The 19,167-nt window shown below is 39.3% G+C and overlaps 1 protein-coding gene across 2 annotated transcripts in view; it reads left to right on the plus strand.

Moving 5' to 3' along the window:
* EPS15 (epidermal growth factor receptor pathway substrate 15) overlaps positions 1-19,167 on the plus strand; it is a 166,255-nt gene that overhangs the window by 23,873 nt on the left and 123,215 nt on the right. For both annotated transcript variants that reach the window (XM_033226407.1, XM_033226410.1), the window contains exon 2: positions 16,184-16,225. In XM_033226407.1, coding sequence (XP_033082298.1) covers positions 16,184-16,225 — 42 coding nt within the window. The remainder of the gene's footprint in view (positions 1-16,183; positions 16,226-19,167) is intronic.

The following is a 19,167-nucleotide window of genomic DNA, read 5'->3' on the forward strand; positions in this document are numbered from 1 at the left end:
GAAGTATTCATCAAATGATTACTTCAGTTGAGTTGCATTTGTAGAACTACATGAAGTTGAATTTTAACTTAAATTTGAACTCCTAAGTGTCTTCTAAAAAATATTCTATGTAACATTGAATAGCTTTTTTTCTGTATGCAGAATGCAGAAGATTTCTTGTTCTTCAGTTACTCATTTTATTCTTTCATTTTTGTTCACTTACAAAATATGTATTATCTTCTATGTGTCAAGCACCATTCAGGGTACAGGGCACTGAAAAGAAATTCTAGAACTCAGAATTGAAGTGTTCACTGTCATATGTCACATAGTAGACATCAGATAGTAGTAATTGTTACACTCTTGGAGAACATTATAGAATTTTAAAAGCTAAATGAGAAGTTTATCATGTGTTATCAAATGACTGTTACTTGAGTTCTGACTGTGATGGAGTGAATTTTTAAAATTAAGTTTAAGCAAATAGAAAAAAGGAAATATAACAGAAAACTGCTGTATTTTAAAATATTTCTTTATGCTGAAGAGATCAGTGTTAGAAGTGAGGCCTAAATTATATGAAGCAGCAAGTCTGTCTGATTCTGGGCATAATTGCTGAAAGCATTTCAGAAGAATCTTCAGATTTTGAGTGTGAAGAAAGCTTTGACTTAATGTTTGATTATGATACTAGGGGAAAATGGTGAATAAATGTATGCAATTGTAAGTGAATAAAAAGTATTCTTTTAAATTATCTGTTCATTTTGGCAATATTTTTGTTAAATGGAAGGTGGCACTTACAACTAAAGGTTTCTCAGAATTGGGGGAATATGGTATACTTCTCTGAGTGTTATCAAGTTCTCAGATGTTACAATTCATGTGAAAGAGCTTAGTACGATAATGGGGAAAATAAATAACATTGATTATAAAGGCAACAAACCTAGTGATTAAGAGTGAAAGTCCTGGAATCAGACTTCTTGGATTTGAATCCTGTTACCAACACTTAACTAGGTGTGTAACTTTGAGTCAGTTACTCAGTTAATGTCTTATACATGTTTGTATAAATGTCTTATTTTCCTCATCTGTTAAATGTGTATAATAGTATGTGCCTCAGGTTAAATGGGCTTAGTGTGTAAGTGCTTAGACTAGTGCTTGGAGTATAGGAAATGCTTAATAAGATTCAATGTATGCTATTTGTTATGAAACTGTGAAACACTGTGTGTATGATTTTAAAATGTGCTATTTAAATTCATACTTTACAGTTTAACTTGCCATTTTAAAAAGCAACATTTGATTACTGATTGAAAAATTTTTTGGTCTAATTTGTGCAGAGCTTATATTTTTCTCCTTGAATAAGCTGCTCTTCATTTGTTTGTATAAATATTGGCATGCTTATTTACCTTTGACTAGTCCACGTCACCTTTTACTAATCAAAGCTGTTTTTTCTGGGTTATTAATCATCCCACCCAGTTGGGTGGCAGTAGTAAACCCTGAGGACTTGCCATCTTTCCCACTTTTTAAGTTATTACTGTCATTACTGTTGTAGAACTGAGATGATTATAAAGCTTCAGGCTTGCATACTTTATCATTTCAAGACCAGTGGAAAAGAGTACCTCCCTTTCTAATAGGTCCTGCCCTGACATAGTTGCTGTGGAGAATGAGTTTAAAAGTAGGTTTGCCAGAAAGAATCGAGGTTACTGATTGTTATGAGTTGAATTGTGTCCCTTGAAAATTCCCCATTACTGGAGAATGTGACCTTACTTGGATGTAACATTATTGCAGATATAATTAGCTAAGGTTATGTGAAGTAGAGTGGGGCACAGATCCAGTATGACTGGCATCCTTATAAAAAGGGAAATTTGAATGCAGACATACACACAGGGATAAGGGCATGGGAAGATTGGAGGTAGGCTGCCACAAGCCAAGGAACTACCAAGAGTAGGAGAGAGGCCTGGAACAGATCCTTTCCTAGTGCCTTCTGGCTTCCAGATTGTGAGACAGTAAATTTCTTTTCTGAGCCATCTAGTTTGTGGTACTTTGTTATGGCCCTTGTGAACTGATACAGTGATCATGAATTTATAATAGTGGTCTACCTTGTTCAGTGACTTTCTCAGCTGCAGCATCAAAGAAAAGTTGTTAGATGGGTTTGTTCAGGTTTGGGATTTTGCTATAAGACAAGAGGAGCAAGGGAATTTAGGTTATTGGCAGGAGGATTATTGAAATGATGAATCATAGAATCTAAACTGAATAAGGTGGAAGGGAAAGTAAAATAGAGAGGGCCTGAGGGATCAAAGTCTTTTGGGCCCATGGATAAGAGGTTTTATAGAGGTCAAAGGATGATAATCTGGAAGAAGAGGTTGTGGTTGGAGGACAAGGTGCTTGAAATAGTGATTTAGGAGGTGGAGCACTTTTGAGTGAAGATAAAAAGGGCAAGGAAGGATTTTACTATGGGATAAGGAGGGTGACTGGGACATAATATATGTGTACACTGTTGATCCTGTGTTTTGGAGAGGTTCTTGAAGTTAAAGAGGTCAAGGAAGTAAGAAGCCAGGCTGTGGATGGGTTGTACAAATTGATAATTGAAATTACTAAATTAGATGTAGGATTGGGGTAGAGAAGATGACAGTGAGCCATCAAAGCCTTAGATGAATGAGGTAGAGACCAGGAGGTTGAAAGTTAACATGAAAAGGAAGAGGAGAGAGTAATTTAGTTGAAAGTTAAGAGCCTTGGCTGGGCTCGGCGGTGGCTCATGCCTGTAATCCCAGCACTTTGGGAGGTCGAGGCAGGTGGATCACCTGAGATCAGGAGTTTGTGACCAGCCTGGCCAACATAGTAAAACCCCGTCTCTACTAAAAAAAATACAAAAAGTAGCTGGGCGTGGTGGGGCACGCCTGTAATCCGGCTACTCAGGAGGCTGAGGCAGGAGAATCGCTTGAACCCAAAAGGCACAGGTTGCAGTGAGCTGAGATCGCGCCATTGCACTCCAGTCTGGGCGACAGAGCGAGACTCTGTCCCCTCACCTCCCCTCCCCCCGGCAAAAAAAGAGAAAAGAGCCTCAAAAGAATAGAGCTTTATTTTTATTTATTTATTTATTTTGAGACGGAGTCTCACTCTGCCGTCTAGGCTAGAGTGCAGTGGCGAGATCTCGGCGCACTGCAAACTCCGCCTCCTGGGTTCACGCCATTCTCCTGCCTTAGCCTCCCAACTAGCTGGGACTATAGGCACCTGCCACCATGCCCGGCTACTTTTTTTTGTATTTTTAGTAGAGACGGGGTTTCACCGTGTTAGCCAGGATCTCCTGACCTCGTGATCCACCCGCCTCGGCCTTCTAAAGTGCTGGGATTACAGGCGTGAGCCTCCGCGCCGGCCCAGTATCTGCTTTTTAAATTGTTGCTGTCTCCCCTCACTACTGTATAAGGTCCGCAAGGGCAGGGCTTTTTCACTGCTTTCTCCCAAACACTGAGCAAAGAGCTTGGTATAGAGTAGGTGTTCAATAAATAGTTGTTAAATGAATGTTGAAACTACTTGAATCAAAGTGAGATGAAAACCTGAGTAAGGAAGGAACACTAATATTCACAAGCCATGTGGTAGAACAAGAGCCTATAAAAACAGAGAGTTCCATCAGCCAAAGGGAGAAAATCCAGGAGAGAATAATGTCACAGATGCCACAAGAGGAGTTTTCTTTTTTTTTTTTTTTTTGAGACGGAGTCTCGCTCTGTGGCCCAGGCTGGAGTACAGTGGCGCGATCTCGGCTCACTGCAAGCTCCGCCTCCCGGGTTCATGCCATTCTCCTGCCTCAGCCTCCCGAGTTGCTGGGACTGCAGGCGCCCGCCACCACGCCCGGTATTTTGTGTGTGTGTGTGTGGTGTGTGTGTGTGTTTTTAGTAGAGACGGGATTTCACCATGTTAGGCAGGATGGTTTCAAACTCCTGACCTTGTGATCCGCCGGCCTCGGCCTCCCAAAGTGCTGGGATTACAGGCATGAGCCACCATGCCCGGCCGATTTACTACAGCGACCGACGGTGGCTCACACCTGTAATCCCAGCACTTTGGGAGGCCAAGTTGGGCGGATCACGAGGTCAGGAGATCGAGATCATCCTGGCTAACACGGTGAAACCTCGTCTCTACTGAAAATACAAAAAATTAGCCGGGCATAGTGGCGGGCGCCTGTAATCCCAGCTACTCGGGAGGCTGAGACAGGAGAACGGCGTGAACCAAGGAGGCGGAGCTTGCAGTGAGTGGAGATCGCGCCACTGCACTACAGCCTGGATGACAGAGCGATACTCCGTCTCAAAAATAGAATAGAATAGGATAGAGAAGTTAAATAGTGTAATGTGGACAATCTGCTGGTGAGCAAAGAGAAGTTTATTCACGTTTCTAAAACCTGAGATAGGCAGGTTGTTAAAACCTGACAGCTGCCATTTGAGGGGGCTACAAAGGAGGTGAGAGGATTTTTATAAATTTGTGTATTAGTCATTCATGCCTAAAGATCATGCTTCTTCCGCTGTTGTTGTTGTTTTTTTTCGGCCTACCTAGAATGATATATATAGGGCTCACTAAGTCTTCTGATGAAAGAGCAAATCTATACTTTGTTTTCATTCTGTCTCTATGTCACCTAGATTTTTGATCAAATTGAATTGTATTCAGTTAAAAACTAGCCTATTACTGATTTGAGTTGCTGGTATGGTCTTTACATCCTTTGTTTTTCAGTAGTATTTTCTGTACTATCTTTTTGAAATTCTTTTGTCTTTTCCAAAGTCCCTTTCTTCTTTCATTTTTGAAAGAAATGAATCTCCAAAGCAAATATATTTTTTTATTTGGACTTTGAAAACTTTCTTTAGAATACTGTAGTTACGGTATTTCTAGGTCTTTGCCTGCTAAGTAAATTTGTAATGTTTTGTTACGGAACAAATATGAGATGTTAGCATGTTTGCAGAATGTATAATTACAATTTTTACTAGAATTTAAGCTCTTGAAGGCAGGAGCCCTATCTGATTATTTTAACTCCATATATCTTAACCTATTGTCATGTGCCTAGAAAGCATCCAGTTTATGTCTATTAAGTTATTAAATGAGGGTCAGGCACGGTGGCTCATGCCTGTAATCTCAGCACTTTGCGAGGCCAAGGCAGGTGGATCACTTGAATCCAGGAGTTTGAGACCAGCCTAGGCAACATGGCGAAAATCCATCTCTACAAAAAATACAAAAATTAGCTGGGTGTGGTCCCAGCTACTTAGGAGGCTGAGGGAAGAATCACTTGAGCCCCAGAGGTGGAGGGTGCGGTGAGTGGAGATTGTGCCACTGCACTCCAAGCTGGGCAACAGAGCGACACCCTGTCTCAAAAAAAAAAAAAAAATTAGTTGGGATTTACAGAGCTGAGGAATACTGTGCACTGTGCATTCTGTAAGGGAACTGCTCAAATGGCTGCTTGTATTTCCATGACTTCCCATCCTCTCCAGCTCTAAAGGTGAAGACTGCCCAGGTGATTTGCCTTTTTCTGCCTCCCCACGCCCTCCACCCTAGCTTTACAGTTGTTCTCCTTTCTCAAATTTCTCTTATTACTGGCTTTTTTCAAACAGCTTCTGGTTTCTGTTTTCCTTGTCAGTATGGATTACTGTTAATCACTATTGCTCCTTACTATTTTTCATTCTTCTGTTTACTCTTAGTTTTCATCCTGTTTTCTTTTACATTGTAAAAATATACGAGCCTTTTCTAGATATTGATAGCCTGTTAGAAGCTTCTAAATATTCTGTCTTGCAAACTATAAACTTACGTGTATGAAAACATAGACTCTGCTTGTTGTATTCATTTAGTACTTTGGCCTTAGGAGTTGCTGTTCTACCCTTAAAGGATGGTGGTGGTGGTGGAGGTGGGAGTTGAAAGGCTGTGGTGGCTAGTCACCATTCTGATTCCTCAGCCCTCTTGAAAATGGAGTAATAGAAGGTGGAATTCTAAGTAGTTGAATTTTTATGTGTTAATATGTCAGAAATAATTTTATGGAAAATTACAGAAAATTGTGTGCATTAAGAGACTAATTTTTATTTTAACTAGCACTGCACTGTTACTCATTTAAAAAAAAGTTTTAAAGAGCAAAACTAAAAAGAGTGGTTTATTTGAAGGAATAAAATCTATTCCTTTGTCTTCCTTTTACTACCTAGCCCCGGTTTGCCATTGCACAGTGTTCTTACTGTCTGATTTGCCACCTTCTCTCTACTTGACATTGGTCTTCAATACTTCCTTTTCGTGGGAAGTTGCAAAAAGTAGTACAGAGAGGCCCTATGCACCCTTCATCCAGTTTTCCCTAATTGTAACATCTTGTATAACTATAGCAATAGCAAAAACAGAAAATTGACATTGGTATAACCCACAGACTTTATTTAAGTTTTGCCGGTTTTATAGATATTCATTAGTGTGTTTGCATGTTTAGTTCTATGCATATGCAATTTTATTATGTGTGGATTCATGTAACTGTAAGCGTAATCAAAATAAAGACTTGCTGTGTCACAAAGATACTTTATGTTACCCCTTTATAATCATACCCACTCCCCTCTCCATTTTATTGATTTATTCATTGACAACTCCCTAGTATCTGACCTTGTGATTAACTGAGAAAAGATTGGCATTGGCCGGGCGCCGTGGCTCAAGCCTGTAATCCCAGCACTTTGGGAGGCCGAGACGGGCGGATCACGAGGTCAGGAGATCGAGACCATTCTGGCTAACCCGGTGAAACCCCGTCTCTACTAAAAAAAATACAAAAACACTAGTCGGGCGAGGTGGCGGTGCCTGTAGTCCCAGCTACTCGGGAGGCTGAGGCAGGAGAACGGCGGGAGCCTGGGAGGCAGAGCTTGCAGTGAGCCGAGATCCGGCCACTGCACTCCAGCCTGGGCGACAGAGCGAGACTCCGTCTCAGAAAAAAAAAAAAAAAAGAAAAAGATTGGCATTATGTTTTAGAGGTTGTCTCTTTATTTTATTTTCACTTCTTTTTTTTTTTTTTTTTGAGATGGAGTCTTGCACTGTTGCCCAGGCTGGAGTGCAATGGTGTGATCTTGGCTCACTGCAACCTCCGCCTCCCAGGTTCAAGCGATTCTTCTGCCTCAGCCTCCCAAGTAGCTGGGATTACAGGCACCCGCCACCACGCCCAGCTAATTTTTTGTATTTTTAGTAGAGACAGAGTTTCACCGTGTTGGCCAGGCTGGTCTGGAACTCCTAAGCTCATGATTTGTCTGCTTTGGCCTCCCAAAGTGCTGGGATTACAGGCGTGAGCCACCATGCCTGGCCTTCCACATTGTACTGTAACCATTTATAGTAAGAATAAATCATTTAAAATTTTAGGTCATTTTGTGTGTTATAGAATCTTGTACTCTCAAAGTCGTGTACTCTATCTTAACATCTCCTGCCACATAACCCTCCCCTAAAAATGACACCAGAAATTCCATATGAGACAATTATTGACATTTAATTATTAACCTATAAATTTCCTTAGTAACTGGGGTCTTTTTTATTACTATTTGATACACTTTGGTGTTGATTTACTTATGTGTTAACATTTGCTAGATTATGCTGCACTAAGAAACACGCCAAAATATGAGTAGCTTACAATAAGAAAGATTTATATATTGTTCACATTATAGGTTTCCTAGGAATCAGCTATGGTTCTGCTCTGTGATTCTTTCTCATTTGAGGATCCAGGCTAGAGGAGCAGTCCCTATTTGTGACATATGCTCTTGGTAGAGAGAAAACAGTAAGACCTGTCAGAAACACACAACAGCTGTTGAAGCTTCTACTTGGAACTGGAACTTGCTCCCGGATTCAGTGGCCAAAACAAGTTATATGGCCAAACCCACCTCTGGAACACCCACAGAGAAACACTACAAGTCACATGGCAACAGGCAGGGATGTTAATACTACTCTTAAAGAGAGAGACGCTATATACTCTGTGTATACAAGAGGGAAACAGATGACTGGGAATTATAATACTATCTAAACACCTTAAGATGCTGTATAGTCATCTGAGGTCAGGAGTTTGAGACCAGCCTGGACAATATGGAGAAACCCCATCTCTACTAAAAATAAAATAGTCGGGCGTGGTGGTGTGCATCTGTAGTCCCAGCTACTTGGGAGGCTAAGTCTGGAGAATTGCTTGAACCTGGGAGGCGGAGATTGCAGTGAGTCGAGATCACGCCATTGCACTCTAACCTGAGTGGCAGAGGGAGACTCCATCTCAAAAAAAAAAAAAAAAAAAAGAAAGATACCTATATGTAGATATATGGTATACTAGGCTATACTTCTGTAACAATTTTTTTCTTAGTAAAGTTTATTATATTTACATTTGTATAGCTATATATGTAATTATAATAACACATTTGTTTCCTTTACAAAAATAGCAGTTCCTTCTTTTGTTTTTTTACATCAGTTAGGATATTGGTTTAAACCAAAATCACAAATCTCAAGTAACAATCCAAGTGGGGTAAGTGGTGTAGAGTGCTGTAGGAGCTTCATGATGATGTCAGGGACTCAGGGTTTTTTTCTCATGTTGCTGTGTTTTTCTCAACATGTTTTCTGTCTCAATCCAAGATAGCTTCTCCAGATTCTGTCACTATATCTGTATTCTAGCCACTTACAAGAAGGGTTAGGAGTCAGAAGTCATTTCCTTTCTCTTTAGATGCACATCCTCGGAGTTGGACACATTTATCATTCCATTGATGAATAACTGAAATTGCAAGAGAGGTTGGGAAATGTAGATTTTAGCTAGATGTCCATATGTAAAGCTTAGGGGTACTATTACTAAAGAAGGAAGAGGAGAGGCTGGGTGTACTGGCTCATGCCTGTAATTCCAGCTACATGGGAAGATTGCTTAAGCCCAGAAGTTTGAGGCAGCAGTGTGATTGTATCACTGTACTTCAGCCAGGACAGAGTGGGACCCTGTCTCAAAACCAACCAGATCAGGAAACAGGCTTTTCAAGGAGGTAAAATAAGCTACTAAAGATCGTATACCTAAGAAGTAGTAGAATGGGCTTTGAATATAGGCCTATCTGATACCAAAGTCTGTTTTTTGGTTTTTTTTTACAAAACTCTATTGGCTTTCTAGCATCTCTTGTTTACAGGTACTTTAAATTTTTCAGATGTAGTAAGAAATAGCAACAGACTCTTTCAAAAGAATTCTGACATTTATGAATATTTAACTTTGTGACAGCTGGTAAGAGTTTATGATACAGGTAATGAATAAATAATTGCTTTTAAATTGTAATAACAGAATTGTAAAAGGTCAGATTTTGATTTTGACAGTTGGAGTTAAAGTTTTCCTTTAGAAATTAACTTGATTGTTAAAAATTCACATGCAGTTTTGTGTACTGATCAGATTTGGGGATTTTTATATTTTTCTCCAGATTGAAAATAGCCTTATTGCTTCATTCTTACTATATAATTAGGATATGTTTATTCTCAAAGAGTTTCCAGAGACTGCAAAGTAGTATGAAGAAGAACGTAAAAATCATTTATGATCTTGCTATCCAGAGATAATCATTGTTACCATTTAAGCTATGCCTTTCAATTTTTTTCCTCTGTTCATTCATTATATGTGATTTTTTTTCCCGCCTAAAAAGTGATCATGTTCATATAACAACAAAAGCCAGTTTTACTGAGACACACCAGAAACACTCTTTGGTCATTTTGCTTGATGAGTGACTTGGCATTTTGGATGGCTTTTTCCATTCTCACTTAGCTATATCACATTAGTGTAGTAATCAGCACAGGGTGTACTTTGGAACACTTTGGTGAGCTAATACCGTCTCCTATGTGTTTAGGTAGTAACCAATGAACCTGTAATGTGAGGATTTTTAAGGCACAGTTTGGAGATCAGGATTTCTTACTGTGTGAGGTTTTTTTTTTTTTCCTGTATTCGAAACATCTGTTTAAAATTAACTTTTTATTATTGAGGGAACATATTTAATTTGCTTTCTTTAGCAAAGTATTTATACTTTTGTCATAACTAAGTAGATTACTATATAATTTTTCATTCAAACTGGTACATTTTTGAGAATGAAAGAGGGTACTACAAATATTTAAAATTTGATATATTTTTGGAATATTTACTTTTTCAACCATTAAAATAGTTTTTATTGCATTAGTTGATCAATAAAGTAGCTCCATTTAAACTTTTTTCAAAAACAACAATTTATAAAACATTTTTTGTACATTATAACAAAGTTTTTACATGGACTTCAGTTGAATATTTAAAAACGAAGTATTTTTGGTAATAACTATATTTTTATCAGTTTCTCAGTCAAATCTGTCACTGATATTGTGTCACTGATACTTTTCTGAATCATATAATGATGTTCCATGTGGTTTTACTAGTTTTAATTTTTTCATAAAACTGCAATATTTTGCAGTTACATTTTATACTTTGTGGTTGTTAACTTCCACAGTTGATGCTTCTCTGTAAAATATTTTTAGTTGCCAATATACTTTATATGTGCTGCTGTACCCAGTTAGCTCAGGAAAAATTTTGCTAGATGCAGAATATTCTTAATTCTAATTTTTTTCTTATTGAAAATTATAGACTGGGCACAGTGGCTCATACCTGTACTCCCAGCACTTTTTGGAGGCCGAGGCAGGTGGATCACCTGAGGTCAGGAGTTCGAGACTAGCCTAGCCAACATGATGAAGCTCCTGTCTCTACTAAAAATACAAAAAAAAAAAATTAGCCAGGTGTAGTGGTGGGCACCTATAATCCCAGCTACTCAGGAGGCTGAGGGAGGAGAATCACTTGAACCCGGGAAGTGGAGATTGTAGTGAGTGGAGATCATGCCACTGTACTTCAGCCTGGATAACAAGAGCAAAACTCTATCTCAAAAAAGAAAAAAAAGAAAAGAAAATTATAAATATATCAATCCCAGTATTTTCACAGGCAATGTCCTTTTGCCTGTATTAAAGGTACTCTCTCTTTTTACTTTTCATTTTTTATAGAGACAGGATCTCGCTGTATTGTCCAATCTAGTCACAGGATACTCTCTTTGATACAAATAAGTTGTCCCTATATATTTTACATGTTCCACCAGATTTAAGTGTTGCAAAATTGTAGGCCTTCTCTAATCTTTCTTTCTTTCTTTTTTTGAGATGCAGTCTCGCTCTTGTCACCTAGGCTTGAGTACAGTGGCATAATCTCAGCACACTGCAACGTCTGCCTCCTGGTTTCAAGCAATTCTTCTGCCTCAGCTTCCCTAGTAACTGGGATTACAGGTGCCCGCCACCATGTCCAGCTATTTTTTTTTTTTTTTGTATTTTTAGTAGTGACGAGGTGTCACCATGTTGGCCAGGCTGGTCTTGAACTCCTGACCTCAGGTGATTCACCCGCCTCAGCCTCCCAAAGTGTTGAGATTACAGGCGTGAGCCATTGTGCCTGGCCTGTAATTTTCTTTCATCTACTTAAAAATAGAAAGACTTGGCTGCACACAATGGCTCACACCTGTAATCCTAGCACTTTGGGAGGCTGAGGCGGGTGGATCACCTGAGGTCAGTAGTTTGAGGCCAGCCTGGCCAACATGACGAAACCCCGTCTCTACTAAAAATACAAAAATTAGCTGGATGTGGTGGCAGGCGCCTGTAATCCCAGCTATTTGGGAGACTGAGGCATGAGAATCGCTTGAACCTGGGAGGCGGAGGTTTCAGTGGGCCGAGATAGCGCCATTGCACTCCAGCCTGGGCGACAAGAGCAAAAAACTCTGTCTCAAAAAAAAAAAAAAAAGAAGACTCTCAATGGAATTTCTAAAATTCATTCCAAAATATAATTATAAGATTTCAAAATGAAATCTTGTGTACTATTTGAATTCATTTAATTTGTTAGGTTCTTCCTTGTTTTGAAGGATATATTTCAGTATCCTGGCAGACTTTGTTGATAATAATTGGTATTTGCCAAAAGCTTCAAAAGCTGAAGGTTTTCTGGAGCTTTATTCATTAAACTTGTTTTTATTTGTTTGTTTGTTTGTTTTTTTAAAAATAAAGAGATGATGTCTCAGTATGTTGCCCAGGTTGGTCATGAATTCCTGGGCTCAAGTGATCCTCCCATTCCAGCCTCCCAAATAGCTGGGACTACAGGTGTGCGCCACCATGCCCAGCTCACTAAACTTTAATTTCGATTAAAGGTTTCCAACTGATTTTGAACAGGATGCAACCAATTTCTAGAGGACTTATTTTTAAAAAGACTCACTATTGAGACATTGATTGGATTTATAAAGTAGGTTTTTAAAAGTAGTAGCCTCGAAAGTCCAATGACAGGTTGCAAGGAGAACACACATATTGCTCTGTTGCACTATTTTGTTGTATTCAGTATCAGTCTTATCCTTAAAAATGTAACTGTGGGAATATGAAAACATTTATAAATGTTGATGTTTGAATCTTACTTATTAATAGTGATGTCACTAGAGCTCCCATGATAAATGGAAACTACTTCAATGGTTTTATGCAAATTGTCTGCCCATCCATTTTCCAGAGAAATGAAAATTTAGAGCTTAGTTTTTATTGGATACAGTGATGGCTTTCTAACCCATTGCTCCTGAAAAGGCTTATGAGATAATAAAATGGTTACCAAACAACAAAATAAATAGTTGTAGACTTACACAATACAGTATGTGATAAAACCTTCTAAAAGTTTTCAGACTACTGACTTTGCACATACTTCATTTGCACCCAGCCTGCGATTTCCCACTGACTTAGCCAGCTGGTGGCCTAGTGTGTCTTGTGGTCACTGTACATGCCACTGCACTGCCTGGCATACCAGATAACCAACAGGAGCACCAGTGTCAAATATTTCTCCTAATATTTTGCAAGACCATACAGAGTTAATTACCCATGGTTGCTTAAATCTGAGGAAACTTTTCAGTAAGTCTATATGCTTCCCTTGCAAAGAAGAAGTTTTGTTGAATCTGTAAAGAATCAAAACAAGAAAGATGGAATTATCATTACTTCTCTTTCAAATTTCATCACTTGTTCATGTGGTGAAAGCACTTACACACTACTAGCTGATAACTTGGCCAGAAACTAGATATATACAGTAGAGATACAAAATCCATTCTGGTTTTAGTGTATTTTGATACATGATTGTTAATAGTTTCTTTAAAATTTAAAATGTTATTTAATTTTTTATTTAAAAAATTTTTAAAAATGGAGACAGGGTCTCGCTGTGTTGCCTAGATTGGTCTCAAGCTCCTGGTTTCAAGCACTCCTCCTGCCTCAGCCTCCCAAAGTGCTGAGATTACAGGCATGAGCGACTACATCTGGCCCAATAAAAGTTTCTTTTTAAAAATGGTAAATCAGAGACACATGGTAAGCCGAGTGGGATGCTGGGACAATGATTGTAAATCAAGATTTTCCTGGGCATACCAGGGCATATGGGAAGCAGCACAGAGCTAGGAGTGGGGCACATAAGTCCTGACTCTGACTTTTTTGTTAAGAGACAGGGTCTCACTCTGTTGCCCAGGCTAGAGTGCAGCAGCACAATCACAGCTCACTATAGCTTTGACCTCCGTGGCTCAAGCAGTCCTCGTGCCTCAACCTCCTGAGTAGCTGGGACTATATACGTGTGCCACCATGCCCGACTAGTTTTTGCATTTTTGGTGGAGATGGTGTTTCTCTACATTGCCCAGGCTGATCTCAAACTCCTAGATTGAAGCAATCCTCCTGGCATAGCTTCCCAAATCCCCTGCTGGGATTACAGGCGTGAACCACTGCATCCGTCTGACTCCGCTTTTTCTTTTCTTTTTCTTTTTTTGATGGAGTCTTGCTCTTTTGCTAGGCTGTAGTGCAATGGCGTGATCTCAGCTCACTACAGCCTCCACATCCAGGGTTCAAGCAGTTCCCCTGCCTCAGCTTTCCACGTAGCTGGGATTATAGGCATGCGCCACCACGCCCAGCTAATTTTTTGTATTTTTTGTAGAGATGGGGTTTCACCATGTTGGCCAAGATGGTCTCGATCTCCTGACCTCATGATCTGCCTGCCTCGGCCTCCCAAAGTACTGGGATTACAGGCACGCACCACCATGCCTAGCTGATTCTGCCTTTTAAAAGCCTGGACAGGTAACCTCTCTGAGAGTGGATATATTAGGGTTCTTCAGAAAAACTGAACCGGTAGGACACACACACACACACACGTTGCAGTCTTGAGTTCAAATATATATCTCTCTCTGTGTGTATGTCATGCCTGTGATAAAGTTTAATTTATAAATTAGGCACAGTAAGATTAACAACAACAACTAATAGTGAAATAGAACAATTATAACAATACACTGTAATAAAAGTTATGTGAATGTGGTTTCTGTCTCTCTCAACATACCTTATTGTACCATTCTCATCCTTTTTGTGATCTGTCAGCCTGATAACTGAGTTGGCTACGAAGTGACTAATGGGCAGATACCGTATACAGAGTAGATGCCCTAGACAAAGGAATTCATGTCCTAGGTGGGATGGCATGAGATTTCATCATGCTATTTGGAATGGTGTACAATTTAAAAGTTATGAAATGTTTATTTCTGGAATTTTTCATTTAATATTTTCTGACGGCGATTGACTGAGGGTAACTAAAACTGTGGAAAGGGAAACTCTGTGTGTGTGTGTAGACATTTTATATATTTTTAAAATTATGCTTTCCTTCCCCCTCATGCACTTAATAAGTCCTGTCAAATCTATGTTACAAACTTTTTTTCAAGTCATACCCTTCTTTTCTGCCGTTGTCAATGTTTCAGCTCCTCAACCAGACCATTAAAATTACTTCCTAAGGCTGGGTGTGGTGGCTGATGCTTAATCCCAGTACTTTGGGAAGCCAAGGCGGGTGGATCACTTGAGGTCAGGAGTTTGAGACCAGCCTGGACAACATTGTGAACCCCCATCTCTACTAAAAGTACAAAATTAGCCAGGCGTGGTGGTGCACGCCTGTAATGCCAGCTATTTGGGAGGCTGAGGCAGGAGAATCGCTTGAACCTGGGAGGCAGAGATTGCAGTGAGCCTAGATCGTGCCACGCCACTGTACTCCAGCCTGGGCGACTTCATTTCTTTTTTTACTCAACGATGGCAGATGAAACCCTTCATAAGTTGTCTTCTGCAAAACTTCATAATCTTATCTCCCTATTCCTCTTATCATTCGGAACTTCTTGCTGTTCTTTTTAGACGTAACTGAGTTTTCTGTTGATCACATGCCTTTGTGCATGCTGCTATCTCTGTGTAGAATCACTGTCTCTCCATCTTCCCCATACCTCAAGTTCCTGCTCTGATGTCACTCCATGAAGCCTTCCTGGATTCCCATCCTGATCCCAGAACACTCTTACACATTCATGTGGAGGCAAACTTGATCCTTCAAACTCTTTTCTTTTTTGAGACAGGGTCTCAGTCTGTCACCCAGGCTGGAGTATAGTGGCGTAGTCATAGCTCACTGCAGCCTCAGCTGCCTGGGCTCAGGCAATTCTCCCACCTCAGCCTCCCAAGTAGATGGGACCATAGACATGTGCCACCACACCTGGCCAGTTTTTAAATTATTTGTAAAGACGAGGTCTCACTGTGATGCTCAGGCTGGTCTCAAACTCTTGGGTTCAAGCAGTCCTCCTGCCTCAGCCTCCCAAAGTGCTGGGATTACTGGTGTGAGCCACTGCGCCCAGTCGGTCCTTCAAACATTGAATTTTAGATGAGTTTGTTCCTAAACTGACCAAGGAACTCTTTGAACTGTAGTGTGAATTTAATGGAACTGCCTTTCTGCAAGCAGTTCATATCTGATAACATCACTTATTGTCTTCCTGTACGTCAGTTTGTATATTCATTTAATTGTTTTATTAAAGTGGTTTTTGAAATGTATTCATAGGTACTTGGGTAGAAGCTGAATTCTTGGGGATTTGGGCCTCTCACAACTGGCTTTAGCGAAAGCATTTCATTCTTAATTTGTAACGTATTGGGTTTCTGGGTAAAATTTTAGATGAAGAGAAGTATTGATATCAAAAACAAAATTTAAGATTCTTGTTTCATTTCTTGTCTACCTGATTCTTAGTAACCCATGTGACTATCTTTATCTGTTCTCTCTCTCACGCCCCCCAAGAAGAAACAAAACCTAACCCCTGAAATCAAGGATATGTTATCTTATTCACCTTTGTTTCTCAAATATCTGTTGAATGAATGCGAAATATGTTAATAGAAATTAATGAATAGCATCTAATTTTTATTAATTTGTTTATTTCAGTTATCAAGTGGGAATCCTGTATATGAAAAATACTATAGACAGGTAAGATTTTTGTTTCATTGTTTGCCTAGATTGAACATCAAGTGTACTGTCAACTCTTGATTGTATGTCTGTAGATTACCAGTTAGCTCGATAAATTTGGCATGTCTTGTTTTCAACTTCTTGTTTACAGCCTCCTACTTTGAGTACTTAATACATTTGACAAGCTCCCAGAGAAATGAAGGAAAGATAATTAAGTCCAGGTACTTAGTTGTCTTAAATATCTATGTTGAAAATTTATGTATTTGATAGATTTATTCAGATATAAACATTCCAAATTCTTAAGACAAATACAAATAACTTCTATGTTGTTTTTAAGACTTATTAAAGTATAATTTTCACAAAGTGAAAAACATGACTTTTATACAAATATATAATGAGCATGTATCACAGATTTTATTCAGCTCATTAATTACTGGTTAATTAGCACAGATATATAGCCTCTGGTCAGATATAAAAATGGGAATATGGCCGGGCACGGTGGCTCATACCTGTAGTCCCAGCACTTTGGGAGGCAGGCGGATTACCTGAGTTCAGGAGTTCAAGACCGGGCTGGCCAACATGATGAAACCCTGTCTCTACTAAAATACAAAATTAGCTGGGTTTGGTGGTGCATGCCTATAATCCCAGCTACTCGGGAGGCTAAGGCAGGAGAATTACTTGAACCTGGGAGGCGAGGTTACAGTGAGCCGAGATTGCGCCATTGCACTCCAGCCTGTGCAAAAAGAGTGAAACTCTGTCTCAAAAAAAAATTAAAAAATGGGAATATGAGTTACAGAGATTTACATACTTCACCAGACAGTATTCATTTGTGTTGGTACGGATTGGTACGGACGGGAGTCACTTGCATTGCTATCAGTTTCTATTAACCTCTACCTCTACAGAGTATAAAGCATTCTAGACAGTAGAAAGTCATCAAGGGTGCATACTGTAGATCAGATGATAATTTCTTGAAGGTGTAGACAATCTTATTTGCCCATTTTCAAGTATCAGATTATTTTTTCTAACAGTCTCCCTACCTTATGATTATGATCACAGAAAAGGCTGGTTTCATTATATTTGGCCTGGCTATTTACATAGTTTCAGCAAGTATTAATTAAACATTATAGGCCTCTTTGGTTTTGACTTGCAAATCAAGAGCTATAAACTATTTAGCAACTTTTAAGGTCAGAGAATAATTTCTGCCTGAAAAATATCAAGGATCTCAGACTACTTTTTAATGCCCCTGTTATATTTGTTCTTCTATTTTAAGGCTATGCTCCAAACCTTAGAAATTCTCTCTACCATATTTCACCTTCAGTACATATAAATATGAGTGAATTTGTTTCATCTTGAGGTTTCCCAGATTTGCTAAGGTTCCTAGCCTGTTGGTAAGTGACCTTACTTTACTACCTGTGAGGCTGGGATCTTGTAAACCAGGTAGCAGCCCAGTTTTCTTGGGAGATCTTTATGATGTTGGTGTCACATAAAGTCAGTACTTGTTCTTTAATCTTTGTTTTGTTTGAATAAAAGAAGTCATTCTCAAATAATGGCCTTGTTTTACACAATTGACTTATCCAATTACATCCTGATAAGAAGAAAAACAAATTGTTGTTGAACCCATGTAATAACTATATTGCTATAAAGCGTAAAAACATTCCATACAAGTATTTGTCTTTGAATTCTGAGGGGTCAGTGAGAATCAGATACTATTGATGGGGAGAAACCAGAGCAGAAAAATTGAAAATTCTAAAAATCAGAGTACCTGTCTGCTCCTCCAAAGGAACACAGCACCTTGCCAACAATGGAACAAAGCTGGATGGAGAATGACTTTGACAAGTTGACAGAAGTAGGCTTCAGAGGATCGGTAATAACAAACTTCTCTGAGCTAAAGGAGGATGTTCGAACCCGTCGCAAAGAAGCTAAAAACCTTGAAAAAAGGTTAGACGAATGGCTAATTAGAATAAACAGCGTAGAGAAGACCTTAAATGACTGATGGAACTGAAAACCATGGCACGAGAACTACGTGACGCATGCGCAAGCTTCAGTAGCCAATTTGATCAAGTGGAAGAAAGGGAATCAGCGATTGAAGATCAAATGAATGAAATGAAGCAAGAAGAGAAGTTTAGAGAAAAAAGAGTAAAAAGAAACGAACAAAGCCTCCAAGAAATATGGGACCATGTGAAAAGAGCAAATCTACATCTGATTGGTGTACCTGAAAGTGAAGGGGAGAATGGAACCAAGTTTGAAAACACTCTTCAGGATGTTATCCAGGAGAACTTCCCCAACCTAGCAAGGCAGGCCAACATTCAAATTCAGGAAATACAGAGAATGCCACAAAGATACTCCTTGAGAAGAGCAACTCCAAGACACATAATTGTCAGATTCATCAAAGTTGAAATGAAGGAAAAAATATTAAGGGCAGCCAGAGAGAAAGGTCGGGTTACCCACAAAGGGAAGCCCATCAGACTAAAAGCGGATCTCTTGGCAGAAACTCAACAAGCCAGAAGAGAGTGGGGGCCAGTATTCAACATTCTTAAAGAAAAGAATTTTCAACCCAGAATTTCATATCCAGCCAAACTAAGCTTCATAAGTAAAGGAGAAATAAAATCCTTCACAGACAAGCAAATGCTGAGAGATTTTGTCACCACTAGGCCTGCCTTACAAGAGCTCCTGAAGAAGCACTAAACATGGAAAGGAATAACTGGTACCAGCCACTGCAAAAACATGCCAAATTGTAAAGACCATTGATGCTAGGAAGAAACTGCATCAACTGATGAGCAAAGTAACCAGCAAACATCATAATGACAGGATCAAATTTATATATAACAATATTAACCTTAAATGTAAATGGGCTAAATGCGCCAATTAAAAGACACAGGCTGACAAATTGGATGAAGAGTCAAGACCCATCAGTGTGCTATATTCAGGAGACCCATGTCATGTGCAGAGACACACATAGGCTC

The sequence above is a fragment of the Trachypithecus francoisi genome, unplaced genomic scaffold (genome assembly GCF_009764315.1).
Source record: "Trachypithecus francoisi isolate TF-2019V2 unplaced genomic scaffold, Tfra_2.0 Lachesis_group12, whole genome shotgun sequence".
Classification (NCBI taxonomy): Eukaryota; Metazoa; Chordata; class Mammalia; order Primates; family Cercopithecidae; genus Trachypithecus; species Trachypithecus francoisi.